Below are 27,108 nucleotides of genomic sequence, written 5' to 3' on the forward strand. Positions count from 1 at the left end.
TGGAGCTAGGACTATGTCAGATGAACTACCAAAGAGAGGGACATTTTTACAATTAACAGAATTTAAGAAGAGTCAGGGGCTATGGCCATTAAACTGGGCTCAGAAAAGCCTGGGTACAAGTTCAAGTTTTACGTTTAGCACCATGTACATGGGTATACCCACACTACACTGACTTCATTACATCACCTAACCTCCAAAGAGAAAGAGGTTGCAATTATGATTACAAATTAGGAAAAAATAAGTAACAAGATAAAAAAGGTGATGTAAAAATAGAATAGGAGGAGGGTGGTGCAATCAGGATTGACATGTATGAAAAACAAAACTTACCTGGGTGCTAGGAGTTCTAAAGTAGGATATTTAAATGTAGTGGTTTTAATGGTAGGCAATAGTGCAACATAGATGTTTGTGCCATTACAGAAGTGGTCCAAGCACATGCAGATTAGTCTTGGTGCTGCTTCCATAGGAATAGTGCAGACGAACTGATGGGCCACAAACCCCTAAATGGAACAAAAGAAACACCAGGCTGGCTTTGGCCTTGCTGGGTCTCTTCACTGAGTTTCAGCGTAAATTCCTTTAGCACAGCAAGTAAGGGACCCACAGTGCAGCATCATCAAACACCTTGCTTCTACTCACTTAAAAGCAAAAATCAATGGGTGGAAATCCTTGAATTAATCTGCATGAATTATAATTACTCTGGGTACATTCAATTGCATTTTTGGGCAATTATGGACGTGACGAACCACATACAAATCAACTATGACCCTGCTCCAATAGGAAAGGTATAGTCCGAATTGCTAGGCAGGGAGCACTGGTAGCCCCATATAGCTTGAGTCCCTTTGGCAGAGAAATCAAGGGAACCATAACTGGACACATCCATGTAGCTTAAATCAATTTGTGTACATTACACAAAAGTGATAAATGGAACTGTTTAAATGCATTTCTCAATAGACTGGAATGTATCTAAAGTAAAACAATTCAAGCATTCCCTCCGTTTCTACTTCGATTTTCTCAGTGATTCTGTCTAAGTTCAATACGTATGCCTACGTAAATTCTCTAGCAAAAGGTGTTATAGGATTGAAATTGCACCTCACTGATGAGCCCCAACAAGGCTGTAAAATACCTTGGACTGCTTATCTTCCTGTCCATTGAAGAAATGGCTGAACAACTGGGGCTGAGTTGTCTCTATTGAGGTATGGCCAAGACGGATTTGCATATGGGTGGTGCCTGTCAGTGGTTGCATAGTGAGTAAAAAGCTATGGAATAGCAAAAAGGGTCTGCACAATTGCAGAGCCTCGCGGCACTGGGACTACTGGGCAGCTATGCAGCATATACCCTGCACAAATCTCCCAGCCAACCTGTTATAAAACAGATGTTGGCCAACAGCCATTGCACAAGCCTCACAACACACCAAAAGGTGTCCGTCATCACTGCCAAGAGCCTCTGCCCACTCCATCCTACTCCATGGTGGCTCTTTCACCCTCCTCAACACTACCATTTTCACCCTGGCACTCTCCAGACTGTTATAACTGCCCTTCTCTGTCCATACCTGCAACTTCCCATTGGAGGTTGAAGTCTGAAACCCCTGCGTTCATTTAATTTCAGTCCTTCTGAGGGACCGCCAAGCAGTATACGATGGATGTGTGAGAAGGAAGGGTCGAATACAGCAATGGTGAAGAATTAAAGCAGGGATGATGGACTGAAGCTACACCGTCCCACAAAAAAATATGAGAAGGAGGAAAATTGGCTAACTCTGCCTACTACCCATTAGCCATATTTTGTGCTTCCACTCTGCATCCATACATCTGTTTTTGTTTTGGGTCAATAATCCTGCTTTCAGTGTCATTTACATTCCTAACACACGTGGCACTCTAAGCCATCTGCATCTGAAAGATTATCTTAACACTTATTATGGTAACTTCACTTTCCAGTGCTATCTTTAACCCACTTCTTCTCAAACTTCAACTCACTACTTCTCGTAAGTAAATAAACACTCCTGTTTCTACCTGTCACATTTAACATTATTGAAAATATTCTCTCATACGGGACCAGCAAATATTTTATCTACAGTTTTCTGCAATGAAAACCTAAACATGGATTGCACCAAAATGACATTTTGTTAAAGTAGAATTCAAAATTACTTACAATTATCAACAGGATGAAGTAGATGAAATTGTAAAAAGAATGAGCATCCATAACAAAGTACATGATGTCCACCCAGCCTTCCAATGTGATAACCTGAAAGAAGAAGCACATCTAGTCAGGGATTGATTGCAGAGAACAGTCATTAAATATCCGTACAATTATTTGTAGCGATAATTATGCTACTGTGCTCCAAATGTTATAGAGTATATGCGATATTGATATTGTCTAGCTTGGTAAGATTTTAAGCAGTGAAATGAATCACTGGTAGACAACAGGCAGACTGCTGTCGCCAGAGCCTTGCGGCATGCCACCGGAGAATAGAATGTCTGGCCTCAAGTCCCTGCGGACCTGCGTGTGGTCCCTAAACTAGGCTAGAACTTATTTTTCACTGCAGTACCTCCGGCCTCTGCAGCGGGAGTCCCTCCAATGGAAAGAAGATGCCGTGTCGACAAGAAGGACTTTTTCATCACTTTTGTTTGAATATAAAAAGAAAGAGTCGCAAATTGAAATTAGGAAATATAAACTCAAGTTTCCTAAAAGTATATTTCAGCATGGGAAGGACGTGTTTACATTTTTCCTGCCTGGGACTGCCATGGTGGACAAGGAAGACGTGGTTGGGCAAAAGTTGGAGGACATGTCGGCTTCTGCTTGCACCGCCAAAAGGGTTTTCCCAATGGCAGAGCTAACGGGCCACTCCTATCATAAAAGCTATCATCCCAGACTTCTACCTGAGTTGGGGCTACTAGATGAAAGTAGATAGGACAGTTGACAGTTTTGGGGTTTTCAGTGACTGTCCCATTATCTCACACCTCTAGATTAGACCCAAGCATTTTTAACACTGGGCCACACCTTCAGGTACCCAAATTCAATAATTTATTATTAATAACATTTCCCATGCCTGTGGATAATACCCTTATGTATGTGCAGGGCACCTATCTACATCACACAATACATCTGCTCTGCAAAAGGAATCTAAGTGTTCCAGTTTCTTTTGCTCTTATGGGGCAATGTAGCCTCATATTTTGAAGTCACTCAGGCCAAACATACTGATCTGCATTACTGAGCACTGTCAATCTATGCTTTTGTAAACAATGAGGACATAGGTTTTGCATAAAAACACCTTCCAACCACTATCACCACCACCCTCAGTCCTTGCTGAACACCAACCCAAGACCCTCACCTGGCCCACCAGTCTAATCTCCTCTACTCTAAATCAGCAGTTGGATCTCTTCACCTTCTTATTCCCCTCACTCATTGCACTTGGTTGATGACGTCATTCTCACAGTCCAGTTCTTTAGCCCTCCAATTGCTCACATCCATATTGTAACATCATAATCCTACCCTGTCTCATCCAAATGTATCATCACAAACATCTGTGGTTTGTCTATATCCAACATTAATTATTGTAAGGACAATCCCCTCCACAGCTCTTCACATATGAAATGCAGAATCTGTCTGCATAAGGACCACTTTCAGGGATTTTTCCTATCTGCCGGTCCTCCAATAAAATCCCCTCTTCCTTGACCTATGAACAGAGTCCAGCCTAAGGACCTCCAAACAGTTGAATTGATAGTATACTTATCTTCACCCGCAATCCCATGTCTGGCATCTTGAGCACAAAATATCTCAGGAGCACTCCATACACTGCTCTACCTATCTTGTAATGTATCTCTCCCTACTCTCTCTTGGAAGTGATAGTGCAAGAAATAGAGTTATTAGCTGTGCAGGATGTAAGTCCTGTGCAAGTAATAGGCCCACAGTTGTCTCCTTACTCGGAACCAAGTACCCCATTGTAGCACTTGGCACTTTCAGGGTAGCGTAGCAGAGCAGTCCAATACTATGAGGGCATTAATTCACAAATATACGCATATGGTAGATGAAAATACCGCAGGTGACATTCTTGAATCACATTTTACCCCTAGTGGTTCATGAACACCATAATCACAATACCCCTGCCTCATCTATAATAGATAACACATTGCAATATAATTAGTGTCATTATATATAAGGCAGGCCTACTGGCATAATCAAGTGGTCACACCATTACAATCTAAGGCAAACCTTTTGGCGTACTCAAGAAGCAGCTACATCAATATATAAAGCAATCCTATTGGCTTTGACAAGGAGTTTACAATAATAAAGACAAAAATCACCATTAATACTAATAGAATTAATAACCAAAAGGACCATATTTGTCCCTATTGATAAAAACACTGAATGTTTCTGAGTAATCATTGATGAACAAAGCATGTTTGGTGTTTCTGAGGCTTTCTTAACCACTTCAGGTCACATAATGCAGCAGTGAACCAACCACTAGGATTCAAATACCCAAGCTGTATAGCAAAAGCTTCAGCTCAGGGAGCATTTGAAAATAATCCACAAGGCCTGCCCCCTTGGAACAGGGAGACCTAGGATTAATTTGAAAAAGTCAAAGGAGAGGGAGAGCTTGGGGCACCTCTTGCACCCCCACAATACTTCTACAATACATTAGTGTTGTCCCTGTCTGGCCCGAGGCACCGCAAAGCAAGTACAATATGCAAGTAAAGCCTGCAAGAGACATTATGGGATGCTCCTAGGTGTGTCATGAATATCTAATTCTAATCCTTTTATTAAAATCAGAGGTGTCCATGCCCACTGAAGAACTGGGTGCTGCATCAGACTGGGGGCAGCACGGGACGCCCACTCCCTACTGTCCCACCAGCTCCCCACCTGAACAGTACTTCTGGTAACCAACATTCTCATTCTCCTTGCCTACTGCATGTGGGTAAAATCTGTAGGCTGTGGTGGCCATGCCACTTCCTCCAGAGATGGGCACAGGGAGCATGGACAGCCACACTGCCACTGGGAATGGGGTGTTGGAACTCCCCTCTTTCTTCTGCTTACATTTGGGTCCCAGGCCCCACACAGTAATGTAAGCTGGGCCCTCTTCCTCCTCTTTGAACCAGGCTCTGGAAAAAGGGCTCCTACAAAGCCCAAGTTTGGCTCTGGAAGAGGGCACACGCATGAAACTACACCCATAAAAAAACAATTAAGTTGTGTCGACCCCTGGGCACTAACCCACCTCAGGAGTAGTTCCTGAAGATACGCTGAAGTGCAATGCGCAATGTTTTTGTAGTTTGGTATGCTTAAATGGGCAAACCTTCAAAGGTACAGAACTTGGGCTTAGTATGCTCCTGTTGGCGAGCTCTCGCCATCAGGAGCATTTCCAATAAATTACCTGGATTCCAAAAGGGCAAACTTTGGGTGGAGATGGTTTTACTTGCTCCATGAACCAGTCTTCTCCTCTTTTGCTGGTGGGGACATCATCCACAGCTCCTCCACTACCAGGCAGAAGAGCATCCTCCTGCTTACACTCCGAAGCTCCAGAGCCACCTTGATGTTTTACAGGGCACTGGGAGTGGCAGTAGTGTTTAGATATTCCCTCAAGTGGTCCTCAGGGGGCAAAAGTGGGCCAGCATCTAGTCCAAATGATCAGCCGGAGACAACATCCTTGGCAGGGCATCAGATGGCTTCACCTACCAACTGTCCATAATTCTGGTGTTGTCTCCATCCAGGTCCAGGGTTTTGCTCTCTTTCTCTTCCTTGTGTAGGGGTTTATAAGTGTGGGTGGAAAACTCTAGATGGCAGGCACCCCCCACCAATTCTACAAAGCAACGTCACCCTTCCTCCCCTTTCTGAGCCCTCTTGAACAGAATTCTGGGACTATCCAATATGACAGAACCTTTTTCCTCTGCAGAGCTTCAGGTTGTGATAATGGGCAAACCCTTCCTTCTGGTCGATCCAAACACAGTTCTGGGTAGCTCCCCCTCCCAGTGGGTTTGAAACCAATTTGTTACAAGGACAAAAGAAGGGGCAGGCCTGGTCTCAGGTTCATCTGTGTGTGACATGGTAGGCCCCTAGTAAGTGTAACTAGTCCTTGGGCACAGCCCCTAAGCTATTCTGTCAGGAGAAGGTCAGCACCTCCCCACACACAAGCCCATTGTCCTCTGCCTGGAAGCAATCCACTTCTCACCACAAGGGAGCCATCCAGCAGCGAGGTGATAGTTGAATACTTACAAACTTTAGGTAGGAAAATTGTGGCTTTGCCAAATTACGTGTTGATAAATAGTTAGACAAAATTTGATTTAACTATTAAATTAGATTTTTGATGACTATTAAAATGAGTGTTTAAATTATTTCTCTAGCTGCTACCAATCCAAATTTAACATTTATTAAATGTGACAGTGTAGCCCAGTGTTTCCCTATGGAAGCATCCAATCTGGCTACAGTGAAAATAGCTTTTGGGGATATTTCACTGTAAGGGTATGTTCCACAATAACTTTTACATGCCCTATTTTCAAAAGACATGTACTCTGCCTTTATAGGCAGTAAGGTCGACTTAGGAATGGCTTGTTAATATTTAAAAAGACATGTTTAGGCCTTTCAAAAGGGTAATTTTGACAGGCTGAATTTGCAGTTTAAAATGTCCACAGGCACGTTACCTCTAATCAGCTATTAGGTTGTGCGTGATATGCAGTTTCTCACATGCAGCCCACACAAAGGTGTGCACACATGTTCATGTTTAACTAGCCCAGTGCCCCTTACCATAGCTGTAATGCAGCAGCCATATCTTAAAAGGCAGAGACTGAAGTAAACACCATCTATCCAGCCACCATAAAATTAAGGCGAGTGAGACTTGTGCACAGTTTAGTTTAATTGTTTTTATATAGTGCATAGCTACCCAACCGGGCATCCCAGCGCTTCATGCAGAGCTTCCGGGTAACCTTTAAAGTAAACTGGTGCCAAAAAGATATGTTTTTCACCGTTTTCTGAAACATCCTTCTTTAAGACCGAAAAGCCGGGTGATCAAAAGAGGAAAATTCTGGCAGACTAAACGGGTGGACCTTCTATGCAACAACTAAGTTTTATGAACCATTTGATTTTACACCCTCTCCAGCAAAACTGTTTTATATGATGAACAACCAAATACATACAAACTGATATGTATCTAATTGGGGCATTTTTCTACATTAAGCATGATTATATGTTACATATGAATTACAAGTATAGAGTACGCTGGTATCGAGATGACTCTCAAACTCAGGTAGTTCATCTGATTCTCATGTTTCAAATTGCCAGGTATGCTGTGATCTTATACACTGATTGTGAGATTAGGAGGAAGAACTAATTTGTATGTTAAATTGTCTATTTTGTCAAAGAGACCATGAGCAGACGGTAGGAAACAGGCCTCTCTGCTAAGGGATAATGGATGTTCTGGGTGGGAATCAAGACTAACAGCCTGGTTGTAAGGTTGATATGCAGGGTGTTAGACTTTTCATCCTTGGCGTGGTCTCCCCTAACTTTTTGCCTCTGTTTCCCAGGTTGTTGATGTGTGCTGGACTCTGTTTTTGCTGTTTTTGTTAGTCTGGGCACTTTACCACTGCTAACCAGTGCTAAAGTACAAGTGTTCCTGTATACAATGTGTATGTAATTGGCTTTCCATGATTGGCATATTTGATTTACTGGTAAGTCCCTCGTACAGTGCACTACAGGTGCCCAGGGCCTGTAAATCAAATGCTACTAGTGGGCCTGCAGCACTGGTTGTGCCACCCACATTAGTAGCCCTGTAAACATGGCTCAGACCTGCCACTGCAGTGTCTGTGTGTGCAGTTTTAACTGCCAATTCGACTTGGCAAGTGTACCCACTTGCCAGGCCTTAACCTTCCCTTTTCTTACATGTAATACACCTCTAAGGTAGACCCTAGGTAGTCCCATGGGCAGGGTGCAGTGTATGTTTAAGGTAGGACATATAATAAGGTGTTTTATATGTCCTGACAGTGAAATACTGCCAAATTCGGTGTTCACTGTTGCAAGGCCCATCTCTCTCATAGGTTAACATGGGCCTACCTTTAAAATTGATTAAAGTGTAGATTCCCTTTGGGAACAGATAGACATGGAGGTTGGAGTCTCTGATCTCACACACCTTTTAGTAAAGTTGGTTTTAAGATTGTGTGTTTGAAAATGCCACTTTTAGAAAGTGGGCATTTACTTGCTTAAACCATTCTGTGACTCTGCCTGTTTGTGGATTCCCTGTCTGGGTCAGTTTGACAGTTGGGCTGTTTGCACCTCTCTCTAGACAGTGACACAAAGGGAGCTGAGGTGTAGCCTGCCCTGATGAGCTATCTGTGCTAGGAGGAAGGGGATATGTGGTCACTTACACCTGAAAGGGCTGTGCCTGCCCTCACACAATGAAGTCTAAAGCCCCCTGGTGTGTGTCTGGGGCCTGGCCTGGGCAAGGCAGGATTTCACAAACAAGAGAGACTTTCCTTTGAAGTAAGCCTACTTCAAAGTCCAAAATGGGTATAAGAAGGGCACCCAAAATCACAGACATCTGGACATCAAGAGGAACCTCTGCCTGGAGAAGAGCTGAGGAAAAAGAGCTGCCCTGCCTGAGACTGTGCTTTGTGGAGGTATTCTGCAGTTGCTGCTTCTGTCTGTGAAAGGGGACAAGGACTGGACTTTGTGTGCCTTCCTGCTTGTGAAGAAATCTCCCAGGGCTTGTCCTGAGCTTGCCTCCTGTTGTTGAAGTCTCAGGGCCATCAAAGACTTCTCCTGCCAGCACCTGGACTCTCTGCTGAGACTTCTGCCCTGCCAAGTGGTGCCCTATCCAGTTCCTGGGGCCTTGAAAAGTGAAGCTGGCAGACCAAGACTCAAAATCTATGCACAGACTGCCGTGCAGGGAAAATATCAATGCACCTTCCGAGACACAGCTGAAAAACGACGCGCTGTCGTCTTTGCAGCAGAAATTGACGCTCCACCGGCATCGCAGCTGTAAAATCGACGCAAGGAGCTGGAAGAACGATGCATAACACCCGCTGACAGAGGCTTGAGGCTGAACCACATTGTGCGGTTTTGCTGATACCGTGCGGCAAGATTTTCGATGCAAACCTTGATGGGCGTGGAAAAACGATGCAACGCCTGCCTGGACCCGAGTGCGGCCCAAACAACGCACGCCGACCTTATGGGAGAAGGAGAAACAACGCCTGGTCTAGCTTATGGGTGAGAAATCGACACAATGCTTACCTTTTTCAATGCACACTCGCCCGTGCATGTTATTTTGACGCTGCCCAGGTACTTTTCAATGCTAACCATGTTTTTACTGTTTACTAAAGGATTTAAGAATCTTTTTGCTTTTTAATTCATAACTTTACTTGTGTCTGGTGTTGTTTTGGTCTTGTTTTGTTTAGATAAATATTTTCTATTTTTCTAAAACTGTGTTGTGTAGTGTTTTCATTAATTTACTGTGTGTGTTGGAACAAATACTTTACACCCAGCACTCTGAAGTTAAGCCTGCCTGCTCGTGCCAAGCTACCAACGGAGTGAGCGGGGGTTAGCTGAGGGTGATTCTCCTTTACCATGACTAGAGTGAGGGTCCTTGCTTGGACAGGGGGTAACCTGACTGCCAACCAAAGACCCCATTTCTAACACAGGGCATGAGCATGGCTTGAGGATTTCATTTATGTGTGCTTCTTGAGGGAAAATTATTCCCTCATGTTACACAGAAAAAGATGGATATGATGAGTGTTGCTTCCATGGAGGTGAGGTTGAAATTACAAAGGTAATTCACTTTAGTGGCATAAATGCAGATAAAGGACACAAGCCGCCTGCTATTTTAGAATGAGAAGGCTGACTCAGCAGGGATGCCAGCCTCCTTATTAGCCCCCATATTGGCAACTTCTTAAAAGAGGAGAGGAGCACTGGGAGCATAATGGAAGACAACTTTAAAAGAAAGGAAGTGGGAGAGAGCAGAAAGTGGGCACATGGAAAAGGGGAGCCCAGGAACATTAGAATAAGCAAGGTGGGCCAAAGGTAGGAGGCTTTGAACAGAATAAGGTGATAAAGGGGTGAAAATGACAAAGAATGGTGTCCTACACAGGTGAGGGTCATGGTAAGATTTGCACGGCACGGGAATTGCAGAATGCATGGTGAGTGAAAAGAAGAGAAATGGTCATTGGTGTAGGCTAGATGTCTGGAGACAAATAGAAAGAACAAGTGTTTGTTATTGTGAGGACAGCGGTGGGGACTACCACAATCCAGGAGGCAGCTGGATAAGGAAAACCAAGAGATAGCTCAGAGGTACAGAAGGGTGGAACATAAGTGATCAAAAGGGAAGAAATTGCAGGAGTACCAAGTTCATGTGGTAGAATGCAGATGGCACACCATTTTTCATCTTGCTGGGAGGAACTGACAAAGGGGAGGTGGTTAGAGTTCCATCTTCCCTTCATGGACAGAAAAAGGAGTCAGTGTTGACACCTCAACTGGTAGAGCAAAAAAGAGAGAAATAGCTATAGTGCTGCCTCTCTACCCAAAAACTGTGATTTGTACAGACTGGCAGGTTCGGTGGATAAGAGAAGATGGAGAGAGTCTGTGAGCGACCTACCTCAAACACAGTTAGATGACAATACTGTGAAGAGAAAAGAGCCCACTGATGCCCTGAGAAAAACAGAGAAATGGGAGCTACGATGTGGTAATGGGAGCATATACAAACATAGTAATACCATTGCGTAGGTTTATGAAAAGGAAGGTAAATCGGAGTAGGCATGGCAGAAAGAGTGACACATGCTGGTGAGTGTGGCAACATAGTTTTGGGATGTCCTATTATTGGAAGTGATGCAAAGGAGAGGTTGAGTAAGAAAGGTTGCAATTCTGATTGTGTCGAGAAAGGAGAAATCGCTAATATGCATGGTGGTAGGACAAAAGAAGAGAGTCATGAGAAAAGTGCAGAGCCATCAAAACAGGCAGCGATTATGAAAATAGGCAGAAACACGAGTCCCTTAACAAATATAAAAAGTAGATGAGGGAAACAACTTTTGGGGGAGTAAATAGTAAAAAGGACGTGACATGGCAGTGTCCAGAAGCCCAAGCAGACAGCGTTGAGGTACTGAGAGATAAGAGGCTGAAGTGGGCAATCAGAGCACAAGATTAGGATGAGGTAAAAATCTGGGAGGACTGAGGACGTTGATGGGACAATAAGAAGAGCTGTTAAAATAAAGACACAGAAGGGACATCACAGAGGGAACAGTGCAATCAGTGAATGCCAAAGAAAGCAAAAGTCACAAAAGGTAAATGTTGAAAGGCATGGAAGGGCATCTAGGACTTGGAGAAAAGGGGTAAGGAAACTTTGGAGTGTGTCAAAACAGGAAGAGACCCCAAAGGAAATAAACAGTGCAAACAGCTAAACAGAAATTCAGTTTACAAAAGGTGACAATGGAAACTGGTTGCCCATAACTGCAAAAGTTACTTCTAAGACTAAACTAAGAGAGTGACAAAAACACAGTAAAGCCACAAGAGGCGGAGGAGGAGAAGCAAGAAAAAGAAGCATTGTCAGAAGATAATAAATGACCTCCATGGATGATACAAAATCACTAGGAGCCCACTTAATGATGTCTGCAATTAGGACAACTTGGGCATGAAAGTTTATAGATGTATTTAAGTTAATGCCCAAGATACGTTTGCAAAGAACGGTTTGTAAGGGGGAGGGTAGCTCTTGAAGTGATAAGATAAGAAAAGTACAGGTGGATAGAACAGCATTATGATGAGGTCCTGAATTAATGTGGACCACGCCGTGGGGTGGAGTGAGCAAGATAGAGACATGGTGCTGCAGTGGATGTCGCTCAGCAGGCCAATATTGGTAGCTTACCCAGCCAAGAACTAGCTGATGCACTTCTCCACCATTCCTGACCATCACATATTAGGATTCCAGGAAGAAACAGCCAACTCTAGTGAAGGTAAATGCTACAGATCAATAAAAGGAAAACCACACAATCACACACAAATTCAAACACTAATGTTGAAAATGGGGGACACACATACCTCCCCAGTGTTGAGTTCTAGAGGATGTTCACCCTGAACCACGCAGGAGAAGAAGGGTCTAGGAGGGATTGTGGAGAAAGTCTGTGCTGTGCTGTCTAGTTATGCTGAACTAACTGAAGGGGTGTTAGCTGTATTAACCAACAATGAAGAGGCTGGAAAAAACATATTAAGGTCTCTAGCTAAGGCTGTAGGATTCAATTTAGAAGCTTTGTGATGGGAGGATGGACGGCAACATTCGGGGAGTCCCAATACAGGACTTAATAATTCATGTCTTAGCTGTCATACCAAAGAAGGTGATAAGTGGTAAGTGAGCATGCATTCTCAGGTTTGCCAGTATTTTCTATTTTTTCTTGCCATTTTAATAGATTTTTATGGACACTAGGGGCCAGATTTACAAGGCCCTAGGCACAGACTGGCACTGAGCACGCTCCAGAGACCAACTGCAGAGGGAGGTATGGCGGCTCCTGATGTGGAAATCTATTACCTGGCCTGTCAATTGCAATGGCTAGTCAAAACACTATACATTGAACAGGAAAGGGACGAGTTGAGTGGTCTTGCGGACCCCCCACTGGCTACCCTTCTGCGTATGTTATTGGCTCCCAGGGGACGACGGGAGCCGTGCCCTGTCGCCTTAAATACACTGCAGGTGTGCTGGGGGCATAGCTTACAGTGCACACGCACTACACAACCATATGCGCCAGGAGCGCCGGTAAGCAGTCTGACTGGGCTGCCGGGGGGGCGAGCCTTGACGGGGATTTCACAGCTAATTACACAAAATATTGTCACACTAGGAGACCTGTTCCATAACGGAGAACTACTGACCCTTGCTGCTCTGAGAGAGCTACATGGATCCATAGTTTAAATCAAACAACAACACTGGAAACTGGGAGCACACGAACCTCCTACTCATGCTGGATGCCAGGCCATTTGCACATACAGGGGAGAGAAAAGTGGTATCGGCTCTCTACAGGGCACTACATAGTGACACGATTCTTCCACTAGACAGGCTGAGCCGGGCTTGGCAGACAGACACTGGGACTCCCATAGATGAGCAGAGATGGGCCTAAATAATGATGCATGTACACACTGTATCTAGAAACGCCCATTTCAAACTCATTCATCTCTATATCGATCATACAGATTATTTAACCCCCCATAAAATGGCTAAAATGTTTGCGACTGGGTGCGATAGTTGCCCCCGTTGCACAGAACCGGAGGCAGATCTAATCCACATGTTGTGCAGCTGTACAAAACTTGAACCATATTGGGAAGAGATATTTAGTAACATCACTGCAGTCACGGACAGAAGTCTTTCACAGTCTTCCATGGTGGCACTACTGGGGGACTTCCCTAGACCAAATGCAAAATAAAATACTAACAGTTATATAGACTTAGGGTTACTGCTAGCCAGAAGAGAGATTACGAGGCTCTGGAAGGACCCTGGGGGGCCCCACCCACAAAACTGGAAGACCGAATAAATACGATGGGCAGATGCGGAAGGGAAAATATTGCATCAGGAGGCGTCAAGGGGTTGTAGAACCAGAGACACAGCACGGCAATGGGACTTATTGCTTGATTGTCTTCGGAACCAAAACGATCCAGAGTCTTCTACTGGTCTTCTTCTCCATTGTCTACAGTGAATGTGTAAGGTAAATAGCTATATAATCACCTTAAACATGTCCTCACTTCTTTTTTATCTTCATATTAAAAAATTGTGTGTGCATCTTAAACTCAGGCCTTATAAAATAGCTGTTGCTGATATATTCAATCCATTCATACATTCACAAACTTGGTAACATTACACTACATCACTTTTATCCACATAAAAACAATGTGCCTATATTTATAATTGTATTTCAGAGTGATTGTCACATTTTCATGTTTCGAAAATAGTTTGTATAGGGTAGATTGTTAACAGAAATTCACAAACACAAACCTATTTTTAAATAGGAAGATTAATAATTAATCTTAATATAGGGCGATTTACTTAATTGACTGGCTAGACATCTCTAATCTCTGAAGATAGGCTTTTCCAAATCGTTTCAGGCCGCACCACAAGAAGACTAGAATGGGTCACTTCAAGAACGTCAATCACTTCAGTAAGCCTCCTCTCCTCCATGTTAGAAGTTCATTTCTTTGTAATCAGAAACACAATTGTTTCTCCAAAGTACAGTATTTCCAGGAAATGCAGTATCTGGTGTCCTTCGTTCTCTCAAAAAGCACAGTCTCCTCCAAAGACTGTGGAGAATGAGTCCGGCTGGTGAGAGACTGGACCAGCTCCCCTCTGCAACGATTAGTGTACACACCACGTTGAGGACAGTTGCTACCAATCGTCCTCTCCAAAATCCTGCTGCTTGTGTGTAGTACTGGCTGTCCTCTCGACTGCCATGCATGTTCACACACTGCTGACGATATTTCTGTCCAGCTGCCACTTCCACCACCAAATGTGCTCACACTACGGGGGGCATCCACCGCAGCCTGTCCTGTACAACTTTGTACTAACCATCAGCTGTGCGGTGGAAGGTCCCTGAACGTGCCGCCGAATGTTTTACCTTTTCTCTTGGTGGTTTCCTTCTGCATTGAGTGTGCTCCTCGTTTCGTTTCCATACATCGCTACCTCACTTCAGTACATTGGAAGGATGCCTCTGTCACGCTCCTTCCGAAGCTGTGTTGCTTCTACTGCTAATCAGTACATTTTGAAGGAAATGGCCCAGCTGCATTCATCTGATTCATACCACTTTATTAGCACTCTACTTTTCCGAACTATATTCTAGTTACATATCTTTTACCCCTATGCCAGGTGTCATCCCTTGCGAGCCCCAGTCTTGTTCAGAGGAATTATCATCGGATTTCTCAGGAGAGAACAATCTAGAAGAGCAGCGGTCCTCCTCCACTCCGTCTTTAGGAGCGCAGCGTGCACGCGCAGGTATCATGCGTTGATGAATCCATAAAACACCTGTGAAGCACGGCAGGTGTTTGGTGTGCTGTATCTGGAACAGTGCAGGCTACAGGCTGGGTGTCATGCTTTCACTTATCCACCGTGGCACAGCAGGCAGAACGTTCTGCTTTATCTGCTGAGCGCAGTTCTGCACACCGAGTGTCATATTGATGGAGACCAGTGCGTGCATCAGGTATTTATAGAAATGTTACTTACATGTAACAGTAGTTCTGCAGCTTGAGCCTTCTCGTACATTCACAGGTTCTTGGGTATTTCACCATGTGGGTTGTTGGGTTTGGAACTGTATCTTGCTTTTCTCAAATCTTTCGATGCATATCTTATATTTTTGGATGTTATTCTTATTTTAGACTTGCCATCACCTTTATCAGCTATTGTAATTGTATTTATATAACACTTACCACCCATGACGAGGCATTGAGATATGGTTTGAGGCATTCTCTGCTCTCTTTTTCCTCCTCCAATTTGAATTTTTGTTAACTGGAGCACAGTTCTCTAGCATCCCGTCTCATCCTGAACTGATTTCTATCAAGGGACACCCTCTCTGACTTGGCAACAACTACATCTTTTAAAGCTTTTATGGACCTACAAGATTGTTTCTATTTTTGCTGCTGAGTTGCCTGGTATCTGCTCTGACTGATAAGTACCTAGTTGCTGCTTCGCTTCCCTAATAGGACAATGTTTTTGTAAACAATATTTAGGAAGCAATAATTCTGCTTTACAATATTTCCAACTTTGATATTCTGGCATACAACAAATTAAGGTCCCTGGATTAGGTATTCCTCTATACAGGAATGCTGTCAATGGCTCTCTAAGGTAGAAGCCAACCTGTCAGCCTGATACACATAACATCTCTTCAAGCTCACTGCTTAATAGTGAGATTTGTTTTTACATACTTCAGATTACAAATCTCCCCAGTGTAGACACCATGACTCTGTTGTTTTAGGTTTTGCTCTGGCGGAGTTATAGGCCAACACCAATGGGAGGAATACGGGTTTCAGCGAATAATTACCATGTGCTCATCAATAAGTAAAACGTCTTGACTTGTTTTAATCCTATTAAAAATCTCTCTTTCCATCACACGTCGCAATTACAAAAAAGTTTAAATTGTGCTTTCTCAACTGCTGCTATATTAGGAACTATTTGTACTGTCCATATACAGGTATTTCATTTTTGTAGTGCTACAAAAAATGACATCCTGCAGCCTTTCATTGTCTCATAGTTCACTTTACAAAGCGCTCTCTTTGTAGTTAAAACAATAAGCAGCAATTTGTCAGGAGACATAGCCTGACATTCGACTTCTGTATTTAGACGCACAGTAAATGTGACAAGACAAAGTCGAAATTTAAAGACATCTTTATTGCTCATTAACCGTCTGAAATGCAGCATGGTTATTTCGGGGGGTGCTGCAGCACCTCGATCCCCTTCGAACCCCTACTTCCAGTGCCTATGCACAGTACCCGTTGGTGCCCCGTGGCATTGCAGTTTGATGCCCTTGTTCTTGTGCTGTTTTCTTATATAAGTAGTGAGTGTGTCTACAGAATTGCTTTGCAATGTTTCATAGCAAAGTAAGAAGCAATGGCCTGGATGAACTTTCAAACTGATGAGGCGTAGACATCTGTATACAATTCCAGTGTGCGACCAAAGTGAGCAAGTCCGACTTCACCTAGTGCGGGTGCTACCAAATATTGTTTTGGCAATAGCACAAATCTCACTTACTCTTTCCAAAGGCAAACCAATAATAAAGGCACAAATTCATGCCGACCAATATAACATTTGATAAGACAATAGCATTATGGAGTCGATATGCAGTCAGTACTATTCAGCACAAAGAGAAGGCAAGGAAGGTATAACAGTAAGTTTTGATTCGGCCCTCATTATACTGAATTGCTTGGAATCGCCCCAATCAGTAGACACTAATAATTGAATCCAAAGATTATGTTGCCCATTTAGCTGCTTTCTTCACGCAGCTGTAGACTACCCAACTACCATCTATTTATTCTTCATCAAGCTTTTGGACACTTCCTATAAAATCCAAGTGTGTTGCTTCTGATGGGCCAGTGGCCTAGAGAATATTCAAGGCCCCTTTGTTTCACAAAGAAATCTGGAATGGTCTTTTCATCATTTTCATCAATGCTATAGCCAGAGTAGCAAATTTGTTTTTATGGTAGAGAAGGTTAGGGCAGCTAGGACAGTTCTAGGATGAATGCCAATGCCACCTGAACTTGTGATCCAGGGATCCATTGGGCTGGCAAGACCTGTGTCCTCTTCATGTCGCTTTCAATGGCAAACTGTGAAAAACTAGAGGAGTGGAGCATGATGACCCCTTCACCCCCAAATAATTTGACTGTTCGGCATCAGTTTATTCTTCTAACAAGTTGGTTTGGTATCTAAGTGGCATGCTCTCTAACCTACGTGGGTATGGTTTGTTGCAATAGTCACCTCAGGTTTTGGATCTCTGACGGCACATTCCCTTGCAAAGTCTATGCATTCCATCATGCAAGGACATCACTATGTTCAGATCAACTGATTGAACCCCTGAACACACTGCATGAAACAATGATCATGAATGACCTGGCTAATAAGCAGCCTTTCAGCACTTCTCTTCCACTAAAAAATCGTCATACTCCAATTTGTTTCTACTCAGAATTCACGCTCCAGTTCTCACAGTGTACTAGGGTTCAAGCCTGAATTATAATGAAGCTGAGGAATTGGGTTCTGGATTCAAAATGGTGTAAAAAGAAGTGTCTTGTTTGCTAGGTAAAATTTCAAACTTGGCTTAACGTATGCAACAAAGCAGTTCTGTTGGCGGAAGGAATGTTTAGGACTGGCGAATTCCCAAACCCAACAATCAGCTGCTCTCTTTAAGCTGGTATCATCTGCATCGGATCACTCCAAACTGGCTCAACAGATGACTCCTTCCATTGAATTGTGGTAACAACGTTAATACTTTTCATGACAAATTAACAACATTCAAAGTAACTTGCCCAGATGTGACACCCAGATGCTGTCCACTAGCATAGCTCCTGCTTTGACAATACATTTAATCTCCACTCAGATGGGTATACTCTCAGGCAGGCTTCATTTGAAGATTCACCAAGAGACCCGGTTCATGTTTGGCAGCCACTTACTCCGATCAGTTAATCATCTCATGCCTCTACCTATTCACGAAGGATAGATCTCTAATTAGCTGAAGAGGGGTTAGCACAATTCTTTTCAAGAAACTCCTTCACATGCCAACAGGCCCTTCTAACTGTGTCGTACTACCATCGTTTTTGTTCTGGCAATGGTACTACAAGAGGTAGTTACTCAACAGCCTCCAGACTTTCGTGATTATTGTTGTTGGTGCAGTCTGGTTTTATTGTTGTTTGTGCAGTCTGATTTTATTGTTATTGGTGTACTCTGGTTTTAGATTTCGGAGAGAACCGAGATAGCATGTATAGGATTCTTATATGACACCCTGATTTATATCAATGAGGGTGCTGTACCTCTTCTGGTTTGTTGAATCCCTCTGAGGCCATCGACACAGGAACCATAATATCCTAACACAAAAGGTCTCACAGGAGACCATCAGGTGTTTTTCTTCCTTTCTACTGTCTCTAGGCACGTCAGGTGGGGCCATTCCTTTCAATCTCTGAGCTTTTCCAATTTTTTTGCATATCCTAGAGAGCACATACAATTCTAGGCAAACAAGACACAACTGTGTACTAAATTGTTTGGAGACATAGTACCTACCTCCCCACCTTCCATATTTATCACTGAACATTCAATTATGGATGGTGCCCTACTTTTTACAACATCATACAACCAAAGCAAATGTTATAATCTTCCAACAAAATGACAGAGCTGCTCAGTCCACACTAGTGCTGCTGAAAATATTTGGTTTCCTGCAAGAACTGATTAAGTTAATAATATTGATGTAGTTTTCCATGCACAGGCTTCCACTGTCCCCCAAATTAGGTCAGTGCTTAATAGTTGCTTCTCTTATAAAAAAAAAAAAAACACAAACTTATTCTGCCACTGCTATCAATAAACAGCTGGGATGTCGTTATGGCACACCAGATATCAGGTTCTACTCTAGCTGTACAGCACGGCGTGGCACAATCAGTATCATGCTCTGTTTCATCTGTAGAGCACACTGCGGTACACAAGATAGAAGTCTCTGTTTCATCAATTGGGCACAGGGTGACACACCACGGAAAAGGTTCTGATTTATCTGCAGAGCACAGGGTGCACACGTGATATAAGGCTCTGTGTTATCACTAGAGCACAGTCTGGTACATCAGGTAAAAGCCTCTGCAGAGCATGGTGCAGCACACCATGTATCATGCTTTTATCTATCTGTAGTTGCAACATAACCCATAACAAGGGTGAAAGTGCTCCTCGGTCGTTTGTGTTCCAGTTCAGGAAAGACCTGGCTTGGCTGTTCGGACCAGACAGTACCCATGAGCAACAGGGTCAAGACTGATTTGCCTATGGCAGAAAATGATGGATTTGGATATGGCCCCAAGCAATTAGCAGTGGCTGAGATTAATTCAGGCATTCCATTCATCACCTTGATGTTTTTGCATTTGATGCCCTGAGTGTACCGGGTATGGCCATACATGGGTCCCAGACTCACTGTGCCACTGGAGCCAAACTATTCCCGGCTGAAGAGCCCTTAACAAGAGTGAAATGTTACTCAGATTCTTGTGTTCCTGTTCAGGGGGGACCTGGCCTTTCAGTTTAGGCTGGACTGTTCCCATGAGGAACAGGGTAAGGACTGATTTGCATATGGGTGGGTTTAAACTGAGGTGGCATGGTGGGCAAAAATGATGGATTGGGATGTGGCCTGAACAATTGCCAGTGGCTGAGATTAGTTCAAGCATTCCATCCATCACTTTATTAATTCAGCATTTAATCTGTCTGTGGAGCACCACATGACAAACCAGGAATAAGTCTGTGCTTATCTGTGGAACTCAGTGTGGAACACTTGGTTTAAGGCTCAGCTTTATCTGTATAGGATAGTGAGCCCCTTTCCCCCAGGTATGCATCTCAGCGTTATCAGTATATTGCAGTGAGGCACGCCAGGTATACATCTTAGCTTTTTCTGTAGAGCACAGTGAGGCCCCCGAGGTGTACATCACAGCTTTATCTGTATATCACTGTGAGGCTCCCCAAGTATACATCTCAGCTTTATCTGTATGGCACTGTGACGCACGCAAGGTATCCATCTCAGAGTTTTTTTCCTATATAGCAGTGTGAGGCACGCCAGGTATACATTTCAGCTTTATCTGTAGAGCACAGTGCATCACTACTCCACCCACTCCCCCCGCACTAACCTGAAATATTGCAATCCAAGCATAGCCAATGTTATCAAAATTGATGGCCCCCTTGAAGGGGTTGTGCTTCCCGGCAGAGCAGTTGGTGTAATACTGGTTCCAATTGACGCAGGTGCTGTTGCTGGTGCTGTTATAGGAGTCGAAGTCCAGGGTGCACTCCATGCCATCCTCTCGCAGCGTCGGGACGCTTCGGCAGTATCTCATGCCGTTCTCTCGAGGCTGGGAACAGATAAACGGGTTCTCGTCCTCGTTTTCCGTCTGATAATATCTCGGCCTTTCCAGAGTGAGGGGTCTGCAGGGGACAAGGACAGACATACTCAGAGAACAGAAGAGCCGCGGCATGACTGAGACAAGAAAGTGATGTGTGAGACGGGGCAGAAGGCAGGATGATGAAGTGAGACAGATTCAGTCATGGACTGGGGACCAAAGAGAGGGTGGAGAGAGAGAGATGACGGACTTCTGAGGAAGGGTGAGGGAGATGGTGAACCACTGAGGGACAGCTGACAGGTCTATCGGGTAGTTATTTTCTGAGATTAGGTTTTATCCTATCTTGAGTTTTTCCTGCACTTCCAGACATTGTACGTTAATTTCAACGGCATGGAGGGGGGCCTGACAAGGGTGTTATGTGGACATTGGGAGGCGTATGGAGATGGTCACTGGGTTCGTCACTGAATTCAAGACTACATTTCTAGGCCATCAGACAATTCTCAAGTTTGTAATTGAATGAACATTTTTTGTCAGAAAACGCTTCATGGTGTAATTATTTCCTTTCCCTACTGAGGATGTAAATTTGGGTGGGGCGGGCTTCCAGGAGGAATTTGCTATGTTCCAGAACTAAAGCACGACTTTTGTAGAAAACGTAATGCATCCAGGCAGTGGTGTAAAACTACACGTTTAGGCTATCACAGAAAATGTGTTTTTGTCATCAAGCATTTTTAGTGGTAGCAATTACTGTAAATTCACATTTTCGTAGTACAAAACATGATTTTTAAAGGCTGTTTTCAAACAAACATTGGCAAAGACAATAGGCTTACCTATGCAAGAGCTATCGGCTTTAGCAAGGTGTTATAGCCATGTTGTACCTCAGGGTGGCTGCTGTTCAGCATGGGTAAACGTTAGTGGCATTAAGTGGGGTGGAATGGGGTATATTGGGGTAGAGTGGAGTGGCATAGACTGGGGTAGAAAGAAGTGTGGTAGAATGGGGTAGATTGGGGTAGATTGTAGCCAGGTAGATTGGGGTAGAGTGGGAAAGATTGTTGTAGGTTGTAGTAGAGTAGAGTGGGATAGAGTGGAGTGGGATAGAATGGTGTAGATTGGAGTGGAGTAGAGTGGGGTGGATTGGAGTTGAGTGTGGTAGATTGGAGTGGAGTGAGGTAGATTGGATTGGGATAGATTGGAGTGGGATAGAGTAAAAACATAGATTGGAGTGGGATAGATTGGATCGGGGTAGATTGAGGTGAATTGGGGTAGTGTGGGGTAGAGTGGAGTAAATTGGGGTAGGTTGGAGTGGAGTGGGCTGGAGTGTAGTGGAGTAGGGTGGGGAAGATCGGAATGGAGTGGGGTAGATTGGGGTAGACCGGATTGGATTGGTGTAGATTGCAGTGGGGTAGATTGGGGTAGATTGTAGTGGAGTGCAATAAAATGGGGAAGAGTGGAATAGAGTGGATGGGTTACATTTGAGGGGGTAGAATAGAGTAGGGTAGATTGCATTAGAGTGGAGTGGGGTCGATTAGGGTGGAGTGGAGTGAGCTAGATTGGAGTGGAGTGGAGTAGGTTAGAGTGGGGTAGATTGGGTGGATTGGAGTAGAGTAGATTGGAATGAAGTGTGGTAGATTTGGGTAGAGTGGAGTGAAGTGGGGTAGATTGGAGTGGAGAAGGGTAGATTGGGGTAGACTTGAGTAGGACTGATGTGACGTAGTTTGGAGTAGGGTAAATTGGAATAGATTGGACTGGGATAGATTGGAGTGGGGTGGATTAGAGCAGAGTAGAGTGGAATGGGGTAGGTTGGATTGGGTGTAGTAGGTTGGAGTGGGATGGAGTGATGTGGGGCAGAGTAGGTTGAGTTAGAGTGGGGTAGACTGGAGTGAAGTGGGATGGGAGTCAATGGGTAGATTGAGTGGCGTGGGGTTGATCGGAGTGGGCAGATTAGAGTGGGGTAGATTGGTGTGGTAGATTGGAGAAGGGTAGATTGGATTGGATAGATTGGAGTGGGGTAGGCTGGAGTGTAATGGGGAATAGTGGGGTAGATCAGAATGGAGTGGGATAGATTTGAGTGGAGTGGGGTGGGGTAGGTTGGAGTGGGGTAGGCTATGGTAGATTAAAGTGGACTGGGGTAGATTGGAGTGGCATAGATTAGGTTAAATTGTAGTGGGGTTAATTGGAGTAGATTATAGTGGAGTGGGGTAAATTGGAGAAGAGTGGTGTGGCCTGTATTGCAGTACATTGGAGTGCAGTAGAGTAGACTGGAGTGGGGTGGATTGGAGTAGATTGAAGTGGTGCAGATTGTGGTAGATTGGAGTGGGGTAGATTGGGATGGGGTAAACTGGTGTAGGTTAGATTGAGGTGGAGTGGGGTAGATTGGAGTGGGTTAGATTGGAGGGGAGTAAGTAGATTGGGGTAGATTAGAGTGGAGTAGTTTTAAGTAGGGTAACTTGGGGTATATCAGATTGGGGTATATTGGAGTGGGGTCGAGTCATGTAGATTGAGATGGGTGTGGTAGGGGATCGGAGTGGGGTGGAATGGGGTAAATTGGGTTAGCATGGAGTGGGGTAGATTGGAGTAGATTGATTGGAGTGGGGTAGATGGGATGGGGTAGATTAGGGTAGGCTGGAGTAGAATGGGTTGGAGTGGGGAAGATTTGGGTAGATTGGAGTAAAGTGGGATAGAGTGGAGAGGGGTAGGGTAGATTGGTGTGGGGTATATTAGGGTAGATTGGAGGGGATTGGGGTAGAATGGCGTGAGGTAGATTGGGGAAGAGTAGAGTCAGGTGGATAGGGTTAGATTGGAGTGCAGTGGAGTAGATTGGAGCGAAGAGGAGTGGGGTGAATTGAAGTAGAGTGGAGTAGATTGGAGTGGAGCTGAATGTCGTAGATGGGAGTGGGGTAGATTGGGGTGGAGTAGATTGGAGTAGGATAGACTGGGGTGGAGCGGGGTAGATTAGAGTTGGGTTGTTTGGAGAGGAGTGGGTTTACTTGGAGGGGAGTGGGGTAGATTTGAGTGGAGTGTGGTAGATTGGAGTGCAGTAAGGAAGACTGAAATAGAGTAGGGTGGAATGGAATGTGGTAGATTAGGGTAGAGTGGAGCCGAGCTGGGTAGATACTGTTGTAGTGGAGTGGGGAAGATTGGAGGGGGATAAACTGGACTAGATTGGAGTGGGTTAGATAGGAGTGGAGTGGGGTAGATAGGAGTGGAGTGGAGATTGGTGTGGAATGGGATAGATTGGAGTGGAGTGGGGTTGATTGGAGTGGAGTGGGATAAATTGAGTGGCGAAGGATAGATTTGAGTGGAGTGGTGTATATTGGATTGAGTATAGTGGGATAGATTGTAGTGGAGATTGGAATGAAGTGGGGTAAATTGGAATGGAGCCGAGGAGATTGCAGTGGACTGGTGTAAATTGGTGGGGAGTGGGGTGGGGTGGAGTGGGAGAGACTGGAGTAGAGTCAGGTAGATAGTAGTGCTGTGGTAGATTGGAGTGCAGTGGGTTGAATTAGGGTAGATTGGAGTGGGCAGGGCTGGGTAGATTGGAGTGTAGAGGGTAGATTGGAGTGGACTGGGGTAAAGTGGCGTGGAGTCAGGTAGACTGGAGTGGGATAGATTAGAGTGGCATGTCGTAGACTGTAATGGAGTGTTGTAGAATGGAGTGGCGTGGTGTAGAGTGGAAGGACATAGAGTAAAGTAGAGTATTGTAGAGTGGAGTGGTGTAGAGTGAAGTGGCATAGTGCGGAGTATGCATGATGTGGTAGTGGATAGGACAAACTCAGGCTAGACAGCCTAAAGCAAATAAAGCCAGCAATTAGAAAGCAAGCAATTGAGAGTTACAAACCACAAAGCCAACAGTAAGCAATAGCTGAAATGCATTACTAGGGAAGCTTTCGGAATGCCCATGAGAAATTGTTCGCAAACCAGACAGGTAGGCTTTGACCTAAAAACCTGCCAAGACAGGCAGTTTCGTGCAACTGCATGTCTGGGAAGGTGCTGACAGCGCTAATGGGCTGGCGGTATTGTGACCAAGGGCGCACCAGGGACAGGTTACCAGGCAGTGCACATGTTGGAAAGTATGTATATGGGAGTTGGCAGTGCTCTACAGATAATTTGATGGCTGACAAGTTATTTCAGTAGGCTGATATGGTTCTCACTCAATGCAATTCAATTCAATCGTTGACCGTCTCTAGGATTTGAGATGCAGCATCACAACATTGTTGTCTTCCGGGTGGAGGACTTATCAAGGTCTCTTGTCATCGGGTCTTGTGACCATTGGGACCCTCTACAATCATCATCTTATTGGTGCTCTACTACATTATCAGACTGGTTGGACTACATGACAGATTGGTTGGACTTGTTTATGTATACTTAGACAATTGGACAGCGTTTGGTGATTTTGGTCTTTGTGATTTTAAATAGCTAAGGACGCGTTTGACTTTCATTAAGTTCTACCAGATGGACTACAGTTCATCTATTCAGTCTGTTTAACCATTCTGGATATCATTGCGGCAGTGTCGCTTCATTTGCAAAATAATTCACTCCTTTAGCCTTAAAAAAGTCATGAGGGTGACAAAGCGTTTTGGCTTTTCGATGTATCAACTTATGACTGTGCAAAGAACAGACGCATTTCACTATACCATTAAAGGAATTGAACTTGCCATGCCATCCATGGACTTTTAATTGAAAATACTCTCAACAATTGTGGATTTACTTTGAGTGCTGGGATATTTTTCATTGCATGGCAGTTAGTGTACCTATTTTAGCTACACTGTAACACCTTTGGTAGTAGGGCGTTAGACACCATAGAACCACCCAAATGTATTTTGATTGTGTGTCTACTTGCCCACTTGTTATGGTATTTTGTGAGGAGGTGCATTCAGTAATACCACTACTAACCTCTTTTTTCTTGAAGTATATAACCCACATTCCCTGCCAGGAACTACCAACTTTAGACATTGCTATAACATATGCAGTAAGTCACAGTTCTGCCCACCACAACTCCAACACAGCAAAAGGCAACATTTGTGCAGGTGAGGTAGGGTCCAATACCATCCGTGTAGTATTTTAAAATACAAATACTTTATTTTTAGCCTCTTTAAGCAAAATGCTATGTATGGAAAATAAGGCAGACCAATCCTCAAGGTATATTCATACTGCAAAATCGTCTGCCAGCTGAATCTGAGTTCCGTTTGTGTGTAGGGTTATAACATAATATAATTTATATCCCAGAAAACTGCTCCACCTCGCTTTGGAATTCAACCTTTTATGTGTGATGGTGAGAGAGGTGATCTAACTTTTCATGATTGACTCCTTAATCCCTCGGGTGCCCAGGATGTAACTGTTACTTTCTCGTTTGCAAGCTCGGGTGCCGAGGACGTAACCATTGCATCCCGCTATGGGCCCTCAGGGAGAGCACTAGCGGTCGCCCCGATGGCCAAGCCCCCCCGTCCCCTGGGCAGGGATGGAAGGGGAATTGCTTCCCCTACCACCTCCACCCCTCCCAGACCTCCTGTGGCATCTGATGACATCAGCGCGCAATCGCACGCTTTAGCACTTCTCCTCCGATCACGTGGACAGGACGAGAGAGGCTTCAAAGGAAAGGAAAGGCCTTTCTGTGATGTCTCTCTCAGCATTTCTGCTGCCCGATCGCATCACAATCGGGCAGCAGAAATGCCCACTATACACCAGGGTGTATTTTTTTAAAGAATTTTTGTATTTATGTAAAAAAGGGAGTGGCCCCTGGGGCAAGGGCCGTTCCCCCGGGGGGGCAAATTAATTTATGGCCATTCCCCCTTTTCTAATTAGGCCGAAACCGCAAGACACCAGGGATTATTATATATATATTTTTAAATGTTTTTTAGATGTGGGGAGTGACACCTTAGGCAAGGGTCGCTCCCATGAGGGCAAAATTAACTTCATGCCATTTCTGCCCCCCTTGGAGGCAGATTGCCCTATTTTAATTAGACCAATCTCCCCCCAAGGGGGGCAGAAACCACTAGACTCCAGGGATTTTTTTTGGTCAATTTTTTGGTAAATTTTGGTAAATTTTTTGGACTGACCCCTCAGGCAAGTGTCTCATCCCTTGAGGGGGGCAAATTTGTTTTAGGCCATTTCTGTCCCCCTTGGGGGCAGATCAGCCTATTGTAATTAGGTCGATCTGCCCCTAGGAGGGCAGAAACCTCTAGGCACCAGGGACATTTTTTTTTGTTTTATTTTTTTTAGACGTGGGGAACGACCCCTTCGGCAAGGTTCGCTTCCCTGGGGGGAAAAATATTTCTATGCCATTTCTGCCCCCCTTGGGGGAAGATCGGCCTATTTTTATTAGGCCAATCTGCCCCCAAGGGGGGTCAGAAACCACTAGACACCAGGGACTTATTTTATTTTATGTCGATTTCATGCAAGGGGAGTAACACTTAGGCAAGGGTCGTTACCCTGGGGGGATTTTATTTGAGGCCATTTCTGTCCCCCTTGGGAAGGCAGATCGGCCTATTTTTATTAGGCCGATGGAAACCACTAGGCACCAGGGAATTTATTTTGCGCCAATTTCATGCAAAGGGAGCAACTCCTTAGGCAAGAGTTGCTCCCCTGGGGGGGCACATTTATTTTAAGCATTTCTGCCCCCCTTGGAAGCAGAAA

General features: G+C 44.4%; 1 protein-coding gene across 2 annotated transcripts in view; it reads right to left on the reverse strand.

The window, feature by feature from the left end:
- Positions 1-27,108, reverse strand: part of CACNA1G (calcium voltage-gated channel subunit alpha1 G) — a 1,194,479-nt gene that overhangs the window by 639,385 nt on the left and 527,986 nt on the right. For both annotated transcript variants that reach the window (XM_069200048.1, XM_069200049.1), the window contains exons 6-7: positions 20,272-20,563; positions 2,143-2,235 (exon numbers count right to left, since the gene is read on the reverse strand). In XM_069200048.1, the coding sequence (XP_069056149.1) occupies positions 2,143-2,235; positions 20,272-20,563 (385 nt within the window). The remainder of the gene's footprint in view (positions 1-2,142; positions 2,236-20,271; positions 20,564-27,108) is intronic.

This window comes from Pleurodeles waltl, chromosome 7 (genome assembly GCF_031143425.1).
Source record: "Pleurodeles waltl isolate 20211129_DDA chromosome 7, aPleWal1.hap1.20221129, whole genome shotgun sequence".
NCBI classification, from domain to species: domain Eukaryota; kingdom Metazoa; phylum Chordata; class Amphibia; order Caudata; family Salamandridae; genus Pleurodeles; species Pleurodeles waltl.